The 19,130-nt window shown below is 43.4% G+C and overlaps 1 protein-coding gene across 2 annotated transcripts in view; it reads right to left on the reverse strand.

The window, feature by feature from the left end:
- Window positions 1–8,267: 8,267 nt before the first annotated feature.
- The window catches only part of AFAP1L1 (actin filament associated protein 1 like 1), a 68,549-nt gene continuing 57,686 nt past the window's right edge, over window positions 8,268–19,130 (reverse strand). For both annotated transcript variants that reach the window (XM_075600962.1, XM_075600963.1), the window contains exons 14-18: window positions 18,353–18,467; window positions 15,313–15,477; window positions 12,377–12,555; window positions 10,972–11,100; window positions 8,268–9,953 (exon numbers count right to left, since the gene is read on the reverse strand). In XM_075600962.1, coding sequence (XP_075457077.1) covers window positions 9,930–9,953; window positions 10,972–11,100; window positions 12,377–12,555; window positions 15,313–15,477; window positions 18,353–18,467 — 612 coding nt within the window. In that variant the 3' untranslated portion in view covers window positions 8,268–9,929. The remainder of the gene's footprint in view (window positions 9,954–10,971; window positions 11,101–12,376; window positions 12,556–15,312; window positions 15,478–18,352; window positions 18,468–19,130) is intronic.

Genomic DNA, 19,130 nt, shown 5'->3' on the forward strand with positions numbered 1-19,130 from the left:
AGGCGGTATGATCATAAAGTTAAACACAGAGACATTAAACCTGGCGATGCAGTGCTTCTCCGTAACCTGGGAGTATCGGGGAAACATAAGTTGGCTGACCGATGGCGGGAGGGAGTGTACGAGGTAGCCTCTCAAATGCCCAGCCTTCCAGTCTACCGCATTAAAGACTCGGCGGGCCGGGTGAAGACCTGGCATCGGAATCATTTACTCCCTATTCCCCGAGTAGGGGAGGGGGATGTGGAATGGCCGTCATCCTCGTTGGATGGGGAGATATCAATGGAAGAAGAAGAGTCAGGGAACTCCGATGTTCCGGAAGATCCACAAGAGAGAACCTCTCAAAGGGGCCCTCAACAGAGAGCACCTCCCGGCGGAGCTTCGGGTAAAGGGCTGCGGGAGCGCTCGCCCCAGGGGGTAGCTCCGGAAGATTCAGTATTGGACCCGCTGAGCCCGTGCTTCGTACCCATGCATGACAATGTAGAGATCGCAACCCACTCAAGGGAAGAACTCCAGGTGCAAGACTCAGATAGTCACTCTCCCGCGGGAGTGACCGAACAGCAGTTAAGGCGAAGTCAGAGGAATGGGCAACCTCCAATGAGGATGGCCTACGATCAGTTTGGGGCAGAGCGAGGGTGAGGTAAAGCTCGCGAAGGAGGTAGAGCACGACGGGTCCCAGCAGCCCCCACGGGTCCCCGTGATGCACCTGGGCCAATGAGGTGCGAGGCCAGGAGGAAACGGAAGTGTTTGTGCGCATGGGAGGTCAGAGTTGGTTGGAGAGGAGAAGGAGCTTCGGTGTGGGGAGGCAGACCGCCCACTACTTAGGCAGCATGCCCCAGGCCCAGTTAGGCCCTGAGTCCCCGTAGAGACAAGCGGAGCTAGGGACTGGCAACAGTTAGGTTCCGGTTCCCTTTATTGCCACACTATCACCACCGGGACAGTTCTAAGTTGGCGGGAGGTCTGGGCGCAGACCCCGCTATCAAGCCGCAGCGTGTCTGGGTGGGATCGCCCTAGACACCTACAGGTGACGTCTACACCTCGCTGATCCTTTGTGAAGATTGTAGCCGCACCGGGTACTGGAGTGCCCGGCAGGTAATTCTAAAGTGCACCAACGGTACCATAATTCATTCAGGACACAGTGGCTGCGCAGTCACACTCATACACATTCATTGACTCACTTGAGGGTGGGAGAACTATTCCCAAAGGGAACTGGACATGGGGTGGGATCACCCGGTGAAGGGAGGGTGAGCGTTCGACGAGACACCGAGAATAGTGTCTCCTCTAGGGAGGGACACCTGTTGGTATAACATATATGGTTACTGCAAGTAAAGTTAATTGGTTAAGGGATATTGCTGTGTGTGTGTGCTATGTACATAAGTCCTGCGAAGACCCACTTCCCCTCGGGCGGAAGCTGTCGCAGGTGGAGGCGCTGCACCAAGTTCTAGGTATTGTGTGTACCCCAGGCTCTCTGTGGCAGAGGCTCAGACCCTGTGAGCCTACAGGTAATACAGCATATGGTAGTGGCCTTTGTTCGCTAGGAACCAGGGCTACAGTACATTATATCAAATCTTATAAATATTTCAGAATGTTTGTCTTTGTGTGTCTCATTATGCATGCACAAACTATAAGACCTAAAACAACCAAACTTGGAAGGATTACTTTATACTTTATGTATGAAAATAAGGTGATGATTTGGATCCTCTCGAACACTCCAAAGGGGGTGCTGCTAGGAACATTAGGTTCCATGTGTTGTACCTGGTAAGCTATGTATCTGGCACATGACATTATACTGGTGACATCATAATGTTAATTAATGTACATAGTGTCAAGGATTGGACTTCAGCTGAAGTGGATCCCAGTGGCAGGAACAGCAGGGAGCGAAGTAGGGATCACAAGCAGAGGTCTGTCAGGGTCTCCTAGATCTCCTGCCTAGCCATAGTTCTTCTTTGTCCACTGGGTGTGCTGCTGTCTTCTGTTTCCTCTGGGTTCCTCTGTCTGCCTGTCTGTCTTCTTGCTGCTCCTGTCTCTGTCCTTTATAGCTCTGCTTCCTGTCTGTTTCCTTTGCCTTTGCTTGAAGTCAGACTCCTATTGCACATGCCTCTGATCCTGATCTGTTTTCTGTACCTGTACCTGTATTATAGAAGTCTGTTCACAGTAAAAGCCCTAGCTGGTAATCTGGCTTGTCCCTGTTTGTTCCTGTTCTCAATCCCTGCCCCCAGACCTGTCCTTGCTCCCCTGTCCTGTTTCAGTCTCCTCGTTGCTGACCTGTGCTTGTTACCTGACTTCGCTACCTGCCGCCTGCCTCGGACCCCTGCTTGTTACCTGACTTCGCTACCTGCCGCCTGCCTCGGACCTCTGCTTGTTTCCTGACTGCGCTGTCTGCCGCCTGCCTCGGACCCTCTGATTGTGACCCCTACTACGCTCGTGCTGTTCTGGCCCCGAGATCCTACCCGCCACAGGAGTCTCCCGTGACAGAAAGCAAAGGCCACTTCTGGATCTCGCTGGAACAGATTCTTCTTCTGCCTGCACTCTTTCCTGCCTGCTGCAGCAGACCACATCCGCATGGTTGAAGATAAGTACTTTCGTTTCTTGTTTGGAAATCCAAGTTGGGATCTTGAAGGGTTTTTTTTTGTTGCTGCTAGTGTTCTGCAAGAATTATTGCGTTCATAACGAAAAAACATTTTTGCTGAGACTAGAACTGTTGCTGCAGAGACAAGTGCACCTTTCTTTGAGGTTTTTTTTTTTTTGTGCAGTGCCTGTGTTTACCCTTGCAGTACTTGTTGCCACCTTTTTAGACTCTGACTTTTCATTCCCTGGACAAGGCTTGTCTCTGCATCCCTGGTTGGACCACTGCTGTTCACAGGGTTCCCATTTCAAAAGACAAGAGTGCTTCCATTATTTTGTTACTGCATGCTGTGATTTTTCTTGAAATCTGTAGTTCTTCCTATGATTGGTTCTAAGGTTTCAGGTTTACCTGCAAGTTCCCCTAAAATGTGTTTCTCTGTAACCTGTGATATCCCTACGCCTGATATCAAAAGTTTCAGATTTAACTGCAAGGTTCTCTGTCTGATATTCCTATGTCTGATGTCAAAAGTTTCAGATCTAACTGCAAGTTTTCTCTGTATTAGTTTCCTGCTGTCTATGATATTTCTATGCCTGATATCTAAAGTTTCAGATTTAACTGCAGATTTCTCTGTATGATATCCCTACGCCTGATATCTAAAGTTTCAGATTTAACTGCAAGGTTCTGTCTGATATTCCTATGTCTGATGTCAAAAGTTTCAAATCTAACTGCAAGTTTTCTCTGTAGTAGTTTCCTGCTGTCTATGATATTTCTATGCCTGATTTCTAAAGTTTCAGATTCAACTGCAGGTTTTCTTTGTCTATATGATATCCCTACGCCTGATGTCTAAAGATTCAGATATAACTACAGGTTTCCCTGTCTATGTTTTTTCCTTGCATTTATAAATCTCCGTGACTGATGCTAAAGTCTCAAAAGGTCAGCTCTCCTATCTTGTGTCTCTCTGTGTCTAATATTCCTGTTGTTCATTCTAATGCTTCTGCTTTAAAGACACATTTTCTTCATTACTGGTTTCTTGGGAAGTTTGGTTTCCCTGAAGAGCCTGGAGGATCGTCCGGAGAACGCTCTTGAGAGGGGGGAGTAATGTCAGGGTCTCCTAGACCTCCTCCCTAGCCATAGTTCTTCTTTGTCCACTGGGTGTGCTGCTGTCTTCTGTTTCCTCTGGGTTCCTCTGTCTGCCTGTCTGTCTTCTTGTTGCTCCTGTCTCTGTCCTTTATAGCTCTGTTCCTGTCTGTTTCCTTTGCCTTTGCTTGAAGTCAGACTCCTATTGCACATGCCTCTGATCCTGATCTGTTTTCTGTACCTGTACCTGTATTATAGAAGTCTGTTCACAGTAAAAGCCCTTGCTGGTAATCTGGCTTGTCCCTGTTTGTTCCTGTTCTCAGTCCCTGCCCCCAGACCTGTCCTTGCTCCCCTGTCCTGTTCCAGTCTCCTCGTTGCTGACCTGTGCTTGTTACCTGACTTCGCTACCTGCCGCCTGCCTCGGACCTCTGCTTGTTACCTGACTTCGCTACCTGCCGCCTGCCTCGGACCTCTGCTTGTTTCCTGACTGCGCTGTCTGCCGCCTGCCTCAGAGCCTCTGATTGTGACCCCTACTACGCTCGTGCTGTTCCGGCCACCGAGATCCTATCCGCCACAGGAGTCTCCCGTGACAAGGTCAGAGGCAGGTGGCAGATTGCGTAGTCAGATAACAAGCAGGGGTCAGAGGCAGGCGGCAGATAGCGTAGTCAGGTAACAAGCAGAGGTCGGCAACGAGGAGACTGGAACAGGATGATAGCAATAGCTAGAACAGCAGTAAACACAGGAACCTTGCAGGAGCTAAGGAACCAGTATAAACAGGCAAGGGAGGAACATGAAAGGGAGGTTTATATATGCAGGCTGAGAGGTGGAGCACAGGTGCAGAGGTGTCAGGTATCAGGGTCTGGAATGTTCCTTAGTTTAGCAGCAGCAATCCCGGTGGACAAGTATAGGTATTGCAGGCTAGAACAAGACATTGAGAGTGGTAGCAGTTCCGGTGGCCAAGCATGGGTACAGCAGGCTAGAGAATATGACACATAGCCTGGTGTGCTGGAAGGGAGAGAGATGAGGGGATAACGAAAAGAGGGAGTGGGGGGCGGAGGGGGTGGTTGGGTGCGAGGAGGGGAGGAATGAGTTTTTTTTTTTTTTTTTAGAATTTCAGAGAAACGCAGAGTACTTTCAGTTAGTTGTGGCATAGCCACCTCAACTTTAGTTTGTCTGACATTTGCTACAGGATTATGTGGAATTAAAAGGTACTGTTGATACAACAATGGAATGTGTTGGTTATAGGACAGGATACCTTGATAATGCATTAAGTATCTGCATTGTTTGGTAACTTGATGTTGTGTGTCTCACAGAATATGCTGGGGTGGTGAGACACCTAACTAATGAGGAATTTATAACAAAGCAGGGATTGGCTGCCGCTCTCCATAAATTGAAATAAAATTTATTACTGGTAGAGAATAATAGGGTGCATATGGGATATATAGTCAAGTTAAGAGGGGTGGTGGGTCACAGAGGTGGCCTAAAAGATTCCTATTTGCACTCGCTAGACCAGTTAGTTAGGCTAGGAAAAATTCAATCCTTGGAGATAGCTCCATAGCCATACATGTACAATTATAAAATCACATTTATTAAACATATATACAAAAGACTTATTGTCTAAAATTCCACTATGTGGTTTCTGGAAACACAGAGAGAGCACCGGGGTAGTGCAGTGTTGCTATGAGAGTGATTCATTTATGGGAGACTGTTGTTTAGTATACTGTCGTATTGGTTCTGCTGATGTTCCCATCATAATCCCATATTAGTATCATAAAGGTATATAACCTGTGTAGTGGGTTGGGATCACAGCGTGGGAGGGTTACTAGGTAGTTATGGCTTATAACCGTGTAAGGTGGGGCTATGTATTTCAGGGTAAAGTCCCTATATGTCAAGTGATATCTAGACAGAATAGTTTAGGGACCCCTATATACTGTCCCTCTACCTTCCTTGAGTAAGGTGCCTGGAGCGCCTGATGTATGCGCCCCACTAGGCAAAACCGATAGCAGTCTGGGCGTCACTACATATAGTGTGGCTCCGTTCTTAGTTAAGAAGCCAAACAGTCAGTTATACCACTTAAGGTGCTGTTATTGGTGCTGTCTAAATGCATGCACCAGTGTGTCTGTAGCGCGCTCCCTTTAGCTGTTCATACGACCTGTCAGCCTGGAAAAACTCTCAGCTTCCCGCTTTGTGTTACTCCGCGACTCCAGATGACGTCACCGAAAGTGCGTCATCACGTACCAACGCACGTTTCACGCTCGTAGGCGCTTCGTCAGGGTAATGGGAGTGACGTCACTAGTCTCCTCCCTACTCTAAATACTGGTTGGTTGGGGGCGTGTAGCATCTCCCAACCAATCCCAGGGTTGTGTGGATAGGAGGACAGCTGTAACTAATCCCCGTTAAGGGGTATGTGTAATGTGCGTCCGGCTATCAGTGATTCATGTTACCTTGGTAACGTATCCGAATCAGTGTATGGAGTGTTGTGTACTCTCATAAGGGGCAGAAATGATTGTACATAATCAGCACAGGATGTACAGCGCGTGTGATATGGCAAAGTCATATGAGGGGTGTATAAATACTGCGAATTGGTCTGCCTTTGATATCAGTTTGAATGAATGTATAAGGTGTGGGTTAGTCCAAGATGTTATTGATCATCGTCTTGGATGATTGTCAGCAATGGGTACCTCAGATAGTATTTCTGTATCTTACATCCAGGTATATGTGTGTGAGGTGTAGGAGTGTTAGCTTCTACTAAGGTCCGCCTCTAAAGTCAATACGGACTTAGAGGAGTTTAGGACTCTATTTAACTACCCATTGTCTTGTTCTCTCATTGTTCGTATCTTGAGAGTGGATGTAAGAACCCCATCCCTATATGGTCAAAGAATATGTTGGATCCGTGGTCTCTACAGATTGTCCCCATCATTTTGGGGGGTAGGGGTTGGTACACGGTGTTGTTGATCATCATCTAGGTTGATCCTCAGCAATGTATTTAGGTACTTCAGTTAGTGGTTGTGATTGAGTACCTTATACCTAGGTATGTATGTGTAAGGTATAGGAGTGTACGTTGGTACTAAGGTCCGCCTCTAAAGTCAATACGAACTTCAGGAGTTTAGGACTCTATTTAACTACCCATTGTCTTGTTCTCTCATTGTTGATGTCTTGGGAGTGGATGCAGGGACCCCATCTCTGTGTAGTAAAAGTATGTTGGGTCAGTGGTTAACAACTGATTATCCCCCTCATCTTGGTTCCCTTGTCTGATATCGTTGGTCTTTGCTTGACCTGACACTAGATGTCATCTATCACAGCGGCCCCATTATCATATCTTCATGTTTAACTATCACAGTGGCAGTCAAGGTATAATCCTTACAGGAATGCCGAATAGATATAGCCCTCGTTTAGGCCTCCTGGGGTCAGAGTCTGCAGTGTGAATATCCACTGACACTCACGCTGCATAAGACGTCTGTCCCAGTTGCCCTTTCGCTGGCCCCAAGGTATATGCTCAATCCCACAGAAGGTGAGGAATTTGGGATCCCCATTGTGTTCGTTTAGAACATGGCGGGCGACGGGGGTGTCTTTCTTATTTCTGATGGACCCTAGATGTTCCAGGATCCTCACTTTAAGGGCCCTATGGGTCTTTCCTACATAGCGTGCCCCACACCTGCACGTGATGAGGTATACAACCCCTTCTGTCAGACAGTTGATGTGGCTCTTTATGGTATAGTCACTACTTACAGGTTTGCAGATGTTTCTAGTTACTCGCATAAAGGGACAGGCCTTGCACCGGCCACATGGGTATGACCCCATGGGTATCCTGTCTCCTAACCATGTCCTAGGTTTAGTGTCCTTGTAGTGACTATGTACTAGTCTGTCTTTTAAGTTACGTGCTCTCCTACATGTCATTGTTGGAGTGTCTTTGAGGACCTGTTTTAAGTCAACATCATTCGTTAGGATATGCCAGTATTTGCTAAATATCTTTCGCAGATCCTGCCACTGGTTATTATATGTCCCGATGTACCGTATGGTTTTGCCAGTCTGTGTTTGTGGATGTTGTCTGTCTACCAGTAGTTTGTCTGACATTTGCTACAGGATTATGTGGAATTAAAAGGTACTGTTGATACAACAATGGAATGTGTTGGTTATAGGACAGGATACCTTGATAATGCATTAAGTATCTGCATTGTTTGGTAACTTGATGTTGTGTGTCTCACTGAATATGCTGGGGTGGTGAGACACCTAACTAATGAGGAATTTATTCAGGGGAATAGACTAGGCTTTTCTTTTTCCACAGTATGGCATAGTTACATAAACAGTGACTGTATCTATGGCCCATCCTTTCTGTCCATCTCACAAGAAAATGTAAGATGTATAGCAGACAGAACTGTCGCATTACTTTCTATGAGGTCACGCACAATACTGGGATGTCATTTTCTAATGTATTAAGGCAGGAAAATGTGACTGATTTAATGATGCATAGTTTTATCTGAAGAAAATGTACTTTTTTTAGTTATGCATATGTTCATAATTTTAAGTAGCTTAGCCATGGAAAATACAGTACTGTAAAGTGTTAATTATTTGGACTAAGACTCCCTTATAATGCTAATACTTATTCTTCTATAAAAGTGAACACACGCTCTACAGTTTCATTTTATTGGAAAAAAACAAAAAAACAAAGATCCATAAAGTGCATACAGCCCATGGTAAAATAGTGGCACAAAAATGCAGAAATTAACAGTTTCATCGTTAAAAAACATTTGCTTCCACCTGATAGACTGTTTTGTGAGATGGGTGTCCAGGTGACTTCAGATTTAGTTACTTATCAAATGGAATTGGGGTCTTCATTCAGTGCTGTGCTTGTCGTCTATGTAACAGTTAAAGGGTTAACAGGCCCCTTCATCGCGGAAATGCCAAGCCGAACCTTACGTTCATATTACATGATGAGCGTTGCCCTCCTAGCCATACTATTGCCATGTCCACCAGTATTTGATCGAAAATCATCTCCACCAGTCATGTAACAATGAGAAGTACTACTGGCAAATTCCTCGATGCTCCATCTCATTCACACAAACATTACTAACTTCCTTCTATGTCTTGGGAAACCTGCCTAAGCATATTTAATTGAAAATCAACAGGCTAAACTAACCCAATCATCATTATAAAAACTTTAATTTCCTGTGCCTTTCTGATCATTCGCAGCATGGGCCCAACACTGTCAAGCTTGTTCCATAGTGGCCATGACGCTGCAAAAGGCAATACATTGCACACAGTTTTGTATGCCCATATCCGCAGTCATTCGTGTCTACACTCCGTGATGTCATACATAACCTGAAATGCATGAACATTTAACAATACATTTCTTCACAGTCCCATTTGCATTAGTGGATACTGGAGGCTGGCCTGTGTACGTGACTCAGGAACAGTGGTGGATCACCAGGGCTATCCTAAATCTGTCCAATCGGAACTCGGGCAATTACATTGTGGAGACCCTTAAGACAGAGCTAAAAAATATTTTTGATGGCATGGTAGACCCACAACTACTTTTACCCACAGTATGCCAATTCATTGGTAGTATCCTCAATGCTTTCCCCACACATTCTATTGGCATCCTTAAGGATAACTTCAGAATCACAGCCCCAACAATAACTATCAGTTTAACAAAGTGAAATTCTAACCATGTAGAGGTCACTATCTTGGTGATGCTACAACCTCCCCTTTCTGAAACACAAGGCCCAGTACAGCTATCTCCTTCAGACAAGAAATCGACCGTTTCCAAACCTGCCCCTCACACAGCAGAGGAAACATTGTCACTATATCCATTGTTCCAACTCTGAAATAATATATTGAGCTACATCCTCTCTCTCTCCTCTGCAATGCAACAATCACTAATCTGGTATTCTCTAGCCCTCCCCACTGAGCTTATGGAGAATTGCTGAACCAACATTTTTAATGAAATAAATGTAACTTATGGAAGTCCCCCTGTCTTTTCCTCTCTAAATCCCTTTATCCTGTCACCTACCCATGCATATCGTAAACACCTTTTTGTATTAGTAAAACAGAACCACCTCCCTCCCCCTTGTATCCAGTGTTCCACTCTTTATTTTATAAAGCTTCTTTCCCAAAGTCCTGTGCTATGTCTGTGGAGATGGGGATTGATGAGGAGCTTGAAAACACTGCTGTTTCAACCCAATCTTCACCATATCTGTCCCTCCATGAAGGAGACTTTTGGAACCTGCAGAATCCCATCAGAACGAGTCTCTCTCTCTGGAGGTGGAGATGGTGTGTGATGGAACTAAACTTGTTAGGCTTTCTTCATTTCCCACTCCTAGAAAAAAACAAAAAAACAACAGATTAAAAAAAAAAAGGCACATATCCATCAAGTCCAATGTTAAATATTAATTGGTGAGATATTCATTCAATATTTATATTCTTGCTTTCTGCTCAAGGATATCTTCTGTCTACCCCTTTTGAATCTAAAGGCCTCTCCAGCCTAATGCCTCTCTCACTCACTGCCCCACACTTCTGGAATGCCCTTTCTCTCAATATCCAAAGAGTACTCTCTCTCTCCACCTTCATGACCTTTCTTAAAACATACCTGTTTTTAAAAAAAAAAGCATATGGGTACCTCCGCTGGCTGATACTATACGTCTCATAGGCACTGACCTTGGCCCCTTGCAGACGCACTGACCAGAACACCCTCCTGCTGTCTCTGTAAGTTTTCCCCACTTACACTGTGAGCTCTTCGGGGCAGGGACACCTTTCCCTATGGTTTTCCCATTATGTTTTATAATATTATGTCACATGTGTTACTGCTGTAAAGCGCTATGTACCTGGCTGGCGCTATATAAATTAAGATAAACATGCAGAGGAAAGCAACCAAAAATCCCAGTGAAATATTTGCTAATTATGTCTTGTAAAGAGAACATTAATTCCTGACTCCAGAAAATGGCAATCAGATTGCTCCCTGGATCAATGCTCTGCCTATGTTTGAACTTATTCAGCATATTCCTATACCATCAATTATATACAATCACATAATAACTGTGGGTGTGTTTATAATATGCCGTGGTCAGTCACGGTCACAAAATATATTCTGGCAACAGGTTATGAAATATGCAAACTCCAATACTTCATTTTCACGTTGAATAGTAGGAGAATTGTTTTCTTCAATATGCCAGAGATATCTGTTTCTAGATACATGAGGATGGGAAAAATGGGAGCAATTGTACCTATAGGAAACAATGGTTTTGCACAAGTAATGAGTTCTAAGGAGAAATAAAAAAACCCAGATTTCTGAATATTTGTTTGCTGTCCTGTAGGGCGGATTACACCTGCACATATACCTTGGCCTTTTGCAGCACTTTGCCTTTGCTGGAAGCCACAATGGATGGAACTCGGCGCCTCATCTCTGCTGCGCTATTGACAGGCACAGAACGGTCGGATGTGCTACTTTCCTGCTGGATGCTGGGAGGCTGGCGGAGTACGGGGAAGATTTGTCAGTGTCATGCAATGTCGGTTTTATTGATACAGTTACAAGATGCATCAGAATACACCAGAATGTAGCAAAGCCTTACATAATAAATGTAACAAAGTTAAGTATAGGACCTGCCTTTTGGGGTATATTTTGGTGTGGTAGGATGGCTTATTGTTTTGGCCAACATATGTGACAAATCCCACTACCCAGCCCCTAGGCACTTAGCTGTGTTGGCCGCCTCTTTGCTGCCGCCCTCTGACGCCGTGAATGTCATCAACGTGACAGTGCACGGCATTGCGTTGCCATGGTAACGCGTCATCATGATGTCATTTGGATGCAAGTGCATTCCCATTAGGTCCGATAGGCCCAAGAGTGCGACAAATGCATATGGGGCGTGTTTTTTTGTTGCCGCCCCCAAATGTTGCCGCCCTAAGCCCGAGCCCAACAGGCCTAATTGGAAACCCGCCACTGCCCCTACCCCTGTCTTCTGAACAAAGAAATATAGCAGAGTTAATAATATTGAATTACAGGCTTTATGCAGCATGTTAAATAGAATTGAGAAAAAATTAATGAGACATTAAATGAAACGAGAGGGAGGACTTGGAACAGAAGTGTGTTGTATATAATGTCACCATTCGCTTTTGTATATAATGTCACCAACAGTCCTCCAATAGAAAGTAGAATGATTCAAATGACCATGCTATTGGTGAAGCCACAGACAAGGAGAATGGGTGTCTTCAGACTGTAAGGGAGAGGCTCTGCCAGTTGATTTTTGGCTTCCCACTTTTCTACAAGCAATACGGACTATGACAGCTGCATCAGTGGCTGAGCAAGTCCCCTTAAAATTGGATGAGGACATTGAGAAGGATATGGATTCAAAGGGTGCAATTTATTTACGTATTTGTATCTGCGTCAATTTGTGAGCAGCGATGTTTGTCTGAATCTTTTAAGTCTTGTTTGTTACAGTTGGCGCAGATCTTTTTGGAGCAGAAGCCAACACCACCTAAACCTGATGAATTTTATTTGGTGTAAGGAGAGAGGAAAACTGCACCAGTTATAGGCAGAAGTTGACACATCTCATTATAATATTGAGCTGACTATGTCCTCCTCTAGCTCCTCATATAAGCCCTCCCTGAAACGCTCATTGCACAATTGGAGCAAACATAATGGAACAAGGCACCTTGATTAATTGAAGCAGTAACATATTAATGCAGCAGGTTATGGAGCAATGCTTCAGTTAGCGACACTTGATACATATCCCACTGAGTACTTACTGGATTATCAGTCTTGCCAGCCACTGTTAGTCCAAGGGAGGGCCCCCCAGCCAGCGATTTCTTCAGGTTCTCCTTCACCTCTGTGAGTTGCAGCTCTAGGTCTACCCGACATTTCTCATTGTCCTTGCACTGCTCCTCCACCAGAGACAGCCTCTCGTCCAGCTGCTGCTGCTGCTTCCCTGAAGACAAAGCACAAACACGGGTTGTTGTTACAGCTCCCTCAATCCAGTGGTGGAAGTTTGATGGTACTAGGGGGTGGGAACTACCACTACATTTAATGTACAGCCCCGATGATTCGCCTTTCTATTTAAAGGAACAATCCATGCAATATCCTACATGTTTTGTTTTTTTAATAAATCACTTCTGTAGTATTAGATACTACTTTTTTTTTTTAATTCAACTTTTAATGCCATTTTTTAAATGAGTTTTAATATAATGAGCATCATTTGATTACTATAGGTTTCAAACACTTCCCAAAGCAGTGCAAAATCTTTGTAACACTTTCCTGTTTGTGATCATTTGTTGCCAATATTCCCAGCAGTTTGAGCTGCAAACTGTAACAATAGATAATGTTACCGTAGCAATTTAAGAATACATTGTAGCTGCAGACTTACCCTGACTGAAGGATTGATTGAAACGGAAAGGCGGCCATTTAGTGAACCCTGGGAAGCAAGATCTTTGCTGATCGATTAAGGGAGAACGAATCAATCATCAGCTTAAGTCATTACTTTTCATTAAAGGTAATCAAATGCTGCACTTATTAAAACAGAAACAATATATATATTTTTTAAAGTGCTACTTGGATTGTCTCTTTAAAGAAAAAAATGATTTATCTTAGGAAGCCGTTCACCCTTCATGCTTATCAAACATAAAATTGTACCCGTCTTTCTAAAATAGCTACATGATATGATATGAGAATGGATGTGTGGAGGGGGCGCAATGTTATGTGAATACTTATTTCATAGCTTTCTACTCCCCAAAAGTTAGAATAGACTTCCTTCGCCTACACGCCACTCTTAAACGTTAACTAAAATAAACTATAGAAATAATCCCATTATCATTAACAAAACATTTGAATGATTCTGTAGTTACATTTGGGATTATGAATGATGCAGCATTTCCAAAGTAGCTGTGATCTGGGCTTAGTTAAAAAGACAAATTTATAGAATACCACAATGCCCAATATTTTTACAAAGTCACCGCAAAAAAATGTTTGTACGTTTGTATTTCTCCTAAATACAGATGCACTCAAATGGTTTTACTAGGAATTATGAGATGAGACTGAAAAAGGGGACACTAGAGATGCATATAAAAGAAAGGATGAGGCCTGTTTAAGTGAGTCCAAAAAAAACCCCCCTTAGCCATCAAAAATACAAAAAAATGTGTAGGCTAAAACCTGTAGGGTCAGAGAAACAAGGAGTTCAGTAATGTCACATAAAGCTTGTTGTTTCCCATTAGGTCATCCAAACGTAGGTCTCCATCCAAGTAATATGCCAGTGCCGGTGTCTTGTAATGTCACGTAACCCCCTTGTAAGTGCAGGCAGCTGACACACATACACTGCCCCTTGGCTGCAATAGGAAACTACAATTCCCATCTTACTGTGCTGCCGCAGGGAGTCACTTCTGGAACAGGAGGATGTGACTTGTCATGGACAGGGCCTCAGCCAATGAGATTGGACTCTGGAGAGGCGGGACTAAGGAAGGAGCGCTCTAAAAATCCCTAGCAGGACATGCAAAGGCAGAGCTGCAAGGGAAGAACTGGCACAGCAGATTTACTAGTGTAGAGCTGCTACAGCAGATCTGCATGAGCCTGAAGGACTTCAGGATTGATCGCATGTGACCTGGGGCAAGTCAGGGTCCCTCTAAAAAGAGCGGTTATTAACTGGAGGGAGAACAGCAGATCGTGCAAGGAAGCCCAGCAGATTGTTGGAGTGAAAGCAGCACGGAGGAGTGAGCACCATCAGAGGAGACCCTCAACGCTTTCAGCTAAAAGTGGTACCGAAGCATTTTGTGACGTCCAGGCCTGCTACACTTATTTACATTAACGAGCTCCAACGCTGTGCCTGCACCATCACACAGGCCTCGATACCCAGGATTGGGTGGCCGTAGCCTCATATGCTGACAAGCACCCGCGCATCGTTTATGGGGAATGTTATGTTGATGTGTTATGTAATGAATGAAGTGACAGTCATAAGGTACCTAAGGTTTATCCATACTTACTATATAAAAACGGTTATATTACAAACATCATTGTAGTTTGTCTCCCACTGCCTGACCCATCGCCACGTGTGGCATACCACCCAGAAATAAAGGACTCAGGCCCCAACCCTAGCAACTGGTATCAACATGGGGCAGCATAAATAGGGGTCACAGTCTTTTAAAGGTGTCACAGGACACCATTTGTATGCTGGATCCCCAAATATTTCTAGACTTGGGTACAGAGGATCCAGCACATGGACATCGGATGCTCAGACAGTTGGCTTTTCAATCGAGCATCACATTTTGACCTGCACAGCTTCAACGTACACGGACCTAACCATCTCCTGCTATAATATGGCACTAGGTGGTAGCCATAGTTTAAAGCACTATTCCACTAAATATTATTCCTAAAAATACATTTACAGTATACCATACTATACCAAATAAATTGGCTGCGTGCAGCAAATACTTAAAACAGGCATGCATATTAAGTTGTGCTGCCAGTTGATAATCATTTGTTAAGTACGCATGTGTCTATTTTGAGCTCATTCAAAGTCTTCTAGTTTTTGTGATATTCCCATGTAATGTTAATGCTCCCAAAGCCCTGTGCAAAGAGACTTACTAAACAACAGGAATACGAGAAAGCGAGAACACAAAGCACTGTGCAGGTAACTTCTGGATAATTGTGCTGAAGAAAACCTGTATCTAAAGTATTTAGCAGCAGCTCCTGCTCCCACCTGAGCTGCTCTTCAGTGCTTCCTTCAGCTCTCTCCTCTCTTTCCTCAGTGCAATCAGTCTGCCCCGGATGGCTTCCTTCTCCTTCTCTAGCCGCTCTTTCTCAATCACAAACTTCCGGGCGTCCTCCTCTGCTCGCGTCTTGCCATATTTGTACTGGTTGGCATCTGGAACAGACATTATTCAGACTTAAATGTTCAATTTCTAACTCTTAATATATTCGTGGTTTTTATTATTAATTAGAAAAGGTGAAGGGAAACACAAAATGGATGTGCCCCCTAAAAGAATTCACTTAAATGCACACCAACACAGTGTAAAAATTAACTTTTAATAAATTTACTTAAAACATATATTACCAAAGTAATGTGTAATGTGAATTAAAAATATATTAAATCAACGCTATCAGGCAACCTTGTCGTCAGTTATAAGTTCATACTATCCCAGTTAACCACTTAATAATGGTGGGATATGGAGGACACAGGTTGCTAGGAGTCAGGGTATTAACCCCTCTGGGGCAACGGTGAGACCCAATAATGGAAGTGTATAGATGTACACAAGTGAGTGGCCAATTTGACAAATTTGTCCCTGAGGAAGCTCCTTTGCTGGAGGGAAACGCGCGTTGGACGCGCAATGTTGTCAGTCTCCTACTTGGAGCTGTTTTAATGTAGTGTCAGCAGTCTCCTGGCTCTAACTGTGTTGATCCCATTAGTTAGTTATTTATTTAATCCTTTAATTCTATAGTGAGTGTGCCTGCTTTCCTTGCAATCTATGTGGGGTGGTCTCGCAGCTTATTACTGTGAACTCACCTCAGTACTGCTGTGTCTGGCAGGTCTATGCTGCAGTGTATGTATTACCATTATCACTGCATTTGCCAGCTTTATCACTCTAGCACTCTTATTTTAACACACTAAAGTCTCCATTATAGTGCGCGGTGCTGGCTGATCTAGCAAGGTAGCTGGACAATTAACCCATTGGCCACTCACTTGTGTACATCTATACACTTCCATTATTGGGTCTCACCGTTGCTCCAGAGGGGTTAATACCCTGACTCCTAGCAACCTGTGTCCTCCATATCCCACCATTATTAAGTGGTTAACTGGGATAGTATGAACTTATAACTGACGACAAGGTTGCCTGATAGCGTTGATTTAATATATTTTTAATTCACATTACACATTACTTTGGTGATATATGTTTTAAGTAAATTTATTAAAAGTTAATTTTTACACTGTTATGGTGTGCATTTAAGTGAATTCTTTTAGGGGGCACATCCATTTTGTGTTTCCCTTCACCTTTTCTGATTCACTTTTCAGTTCACAGTTTGCACCCATTACTCGATTAACGCATTTATGTATTTGACTACTTCATTCAATTAGTATGGTTCTGTGATCACTCCCTATCCCTTTGTTGTTTCTTTTATTATTAATTGTATCAATATATTTTTTCATTGATCCCTACAAATCAGACAATTGGTATTTACCAAACTAAGGGGACTGAAATGTTTTGTCTTTTTTTCCTGTGCACCATACAAATGAATCTTATGCTTTTTGCTTTATTTTGTTCTTGATTACACTGTTATGCTGGGGGCTTTGTTAAGGTACAGGGAACATCTATCTTTTCTTATCTACATTTCAATGGGCACTCCATTATTCTGATACCACTGACCATTATTTTCAGTGAGCAGTTTGATGAACCTCCCTTCCCACTGCATACCTTTTCCCATATACACCTCAACTATTGGTCACAATTGCAAGAACCTCAATTTTAAAAATAGAATTAATTAACAACTGTGCAGGGCAGTCACTATTAGAAACGTGTGTACGTCAGGCAGTGAAATAGCACTGAAACGTGAGGGACAATGAATATTTTCCATTGAGTGACACTTCTTGCAAAGGAATTAGATTTCACAAGCTGAAAATAATGCACAGAATATAGTGGCTAAATTCAAAATAAAATTTTACACTGTTTATGTTGATTAAAAGTTTTAATATCAACCATTCTTATTTAAACCATAAAGGTCTTATTATAAAAGTTAGCCTTTATGTTGTTTTTTTTTTTACAATTTGGTCACAATTTTTGCGAAAAGTGCACACTCCCCTTAAAGTATATACTTTATATATATATATATATATATATATATATATATATATATATATAAAAGTATATACTGGACGGGCTTTAAATGTCCCGTGTCCTGTGGGCCAATAGGAAGCCGCGACATCATCCCTTGCAGCTTCCTATTGGCCCACATGACATGGGACATTTAAACTGAGCAGAGATACTGGCACCCCCTTCCAAGGCAAGTATCTTGTGAAGCAGAGGGTACCCGGAGCTAAAATCAACGTGATTCAGCTCCAGAAACCCACCGCTTCTAACCTATTATTTAATTTATTTTTATTTTTAAATGGTGGCAAAGGAGTGCTTCTTTAATTAACAATTTCTAAGTGGTTTTAGGTCAGGAATCGATCACAATGAAACGTTTGATGAAAATTCCTTACAGCCATTTTCCTGCAAAAATAATGTGTGGAATTAGATCAAGATTTCAAAATAAACTCAAATGTGAAAAGATTGGACTTTTTGGCTGGGATTCACCAAGCTCAGATATCTCCGCTCAAGGCCGTGTTAATTGCCGTTCAAGTCAGAAAATGAGGACACTGAACAAGACACACAAGTAACGGTACAATCACAGCCATGTGTAATGTTGCAAAGTACAAAGTCAGACTGATTTCAATGTCAGGGTTGTTATAACAAAACATCTGAATGTGAGATTAGTTATGGTAGGTTTGTGATCAAAAAGGAACAAAACGAACACACACACACACACACACACACACACACACACACACACACACACACACACACACACACACACACACACACACACACACACACACACACACACACACACACACACACACACACACACACACACAATATATATATATTTATACTTATGCAGGCGCAGAAGACATTTGGAGATCTTAATCGGCCACCCTCAAATGATGCAGAAGTCTAAGCATCATCTTTAGACGAGTCACTTACTAGATGCATGGCGCTTTACTTTCACTTGTGGGTCCACCCGGCGGGATTTCTCACTGCAGGATGAGGCATGACGCTTCACCTGTGCTCCTCCTGACGGCCGCTTGGGCTCTTCCACCTAAGGAAGCCCACAGGGAGGAAGATGTGTGACTTTCCAAGACATCTGCTCTAAGTAGGCGAATACAGTCCCTGCAGCGGACACAAAGCTCTCACCAATGGGATTCTCATGGTCAGACTGATCAGGATTAAACGGGAGCCTCTAAAAGCTTCTGGTATGTGTTACACCCATAGTATTAACATAGTCAGGATTATAGCAAGCACCTATGTGGTAAAATTGCACAGTCTAATCGCAGAAAAAAAATGTCACCAATTGCAGACGAAGTGGCTGTGAGTCTATATACAAACAGTGGACCTACAGGGCAAAGAGGAGGAGGTTACATGCCATCAACTTTACTAAATGTAGGAAGATTGTTGGCCATATTAACTAAGCAATGCCAAGCCATAAGACACATTACAAAATGTCCCACTGAACAATTACAGCAAGGTTAACTTTCATTTTAAAAATACCTTTATTTTTTTTAAATGTCTTCTGTGAAAGTAACCGGGGGGTCGTCATGGTATTAGCATTTTTGGGCCAATTAAACAGGAGTGAAGTTTATAAGTGAAGTGACTGGTGACCGTGTACAGATGTACCACAGATTTGACCCGATCGGGCATGGTGACTTCAAAGGGGGTATCATAAAAATTCCAGGGGCCTCTCTGGCTGGCAGAGGTGAGAAGA

The sequence above is a fragment of the Ascaphus truei genome, chromosome 5, assembly GCF_040206685.1.
Source record: "Ascaphus truei isolate aAscTru1 chromosome 5, aAscTru1.hap1, whole genome shotgun sequence".
In the NCBI taxonomy this organism is placed as follows: Eukaryota; Metazoa; Chordata; class Amphibia; order Anura; family Ascaphidae; genus Ascaphus; species Ascaphus truei.